General features: G+C 44.9%; 1 protein-coding gene across 1 annotated transcript in view; it reads left to right on the forward strand.

The window, feature by feature from the left end:
* LOC119834381 (fork head domain transcription factor slp2-like) overlaps positions 1-793 on the forward strand; it is a 1244-nt gene extending 451 nt beyond the window's left edge. Inside the window, exon 2 of the mRNA XM_038358725.1 lies at positions 3-793. Within this exon, the coding sequence (XP_038214653.1) occupies positions 3-641 (639 nt within the window). The 3' untranslated portion in view covers positions 642-793. The remainder of the gene's footprint in view (positions 1-2) is intronic.
* Positions 794-1118: the final 325 nt, after the last annotated feature.

Consider the following 1118-nt stretch of genomic DNA (forward strand, 5'->3'; position numbering starts at 1 on the left):
AGAACCGGCAGGGCTGGCAGAACTCCATCCGCCACAACCTGAGTTTGAATAAGTGTTTTGTTAAAGTGCCGCGGCATTACGACGACCCCGGGAAGGGCAACTACTGGATGTTGGACGCCTCGGCCGAGGATGTGTTCATCGGAGGCACGACTGGCAAGCTCCGCCGGCGGTCAGCTCTCAACGGCCGGTCGCGGCTGGCTTGCTTCAAGCGGCCTCTGTTCCCTGGCGGCCCCTTACCGGCTGGCTATCCGCCAACAACCTACTCACAACTAGTCGGTCTGTACTCCCAGCTGCTGTACCAGCGGTACGCGCCGATGCAAATGAAGACGCCCCCCGTCACGCCCAGCGCAGTTCACCCTGCATTCAGAAACGAAATGAACTACCCGATGCAGTATCCTACAGGATTGTACTCTGAGAGGTTACCTTCCAGTCACTTCTTGGGGCAATCGCCTCTTCTCCAGAGCTCCTTGCAGAGTTCTCCAATGTTATCTCAGACCTCGCCGCTGCTACCCCCATCACCCCCTATGATGCCACACTCACCTCCGCACTCCGGCGCGTCGAGTCCAGAGCTACCCTCGCCCTCGCACCACCCCTTAACGCCACACATCTACAAACCCGTAACAGTCCTGACACGACAGTAAACCTAAAGAGGCTGAATATCATAATTATAATTATCTGTGATTTAGTTCTAATGCCTGTGGAATAGTTGAAGGTAAACATTGCAATATTATGTGTAACTCATCTTAGCATTCCGCTTTCGTTTGTAAATATAAAGTGTATATTTATTGAATTAGATTTAAGGAAAAGATGTAATAAACAAAGATATCGAACCTACTACTCGCTTTCATTTCCTCTCCTGGATACTTTTACAAGCTTATATACACACATAATAGCTTAATTGCTACTAATATAAAACTGTTTGTGGAATAAATTACGGAAAACAAAATTCGTCACTATCACTGCATATTAATAAGCTAAAAATCAATTGACAGGAAACATAAACTAAACAATAGTAAATACGATTAAATTTTGTTTTTGTTTTACAATATATACCTAGTCTTGCCATAAATATTGTAATAAAGAAAAAAGAAAATTGTTAACTGCAAATAACATTTATT

This window comes from Zerene cesonia, chromosome 19 (genome assembly GCF_012273895.1).
Source record: "Zerene cesonia ecotype Mississippi chromosome 19, Zerene_cesonia_1.1, whole genome shotgun sequence".
Taxonomy (NCBI): domain Eukaryota; kingdom Metazoa; phylum Arthropoda; class Insecta; order Lepidoptera; family Pieridae; genus Zerene; species Zerene cesonia.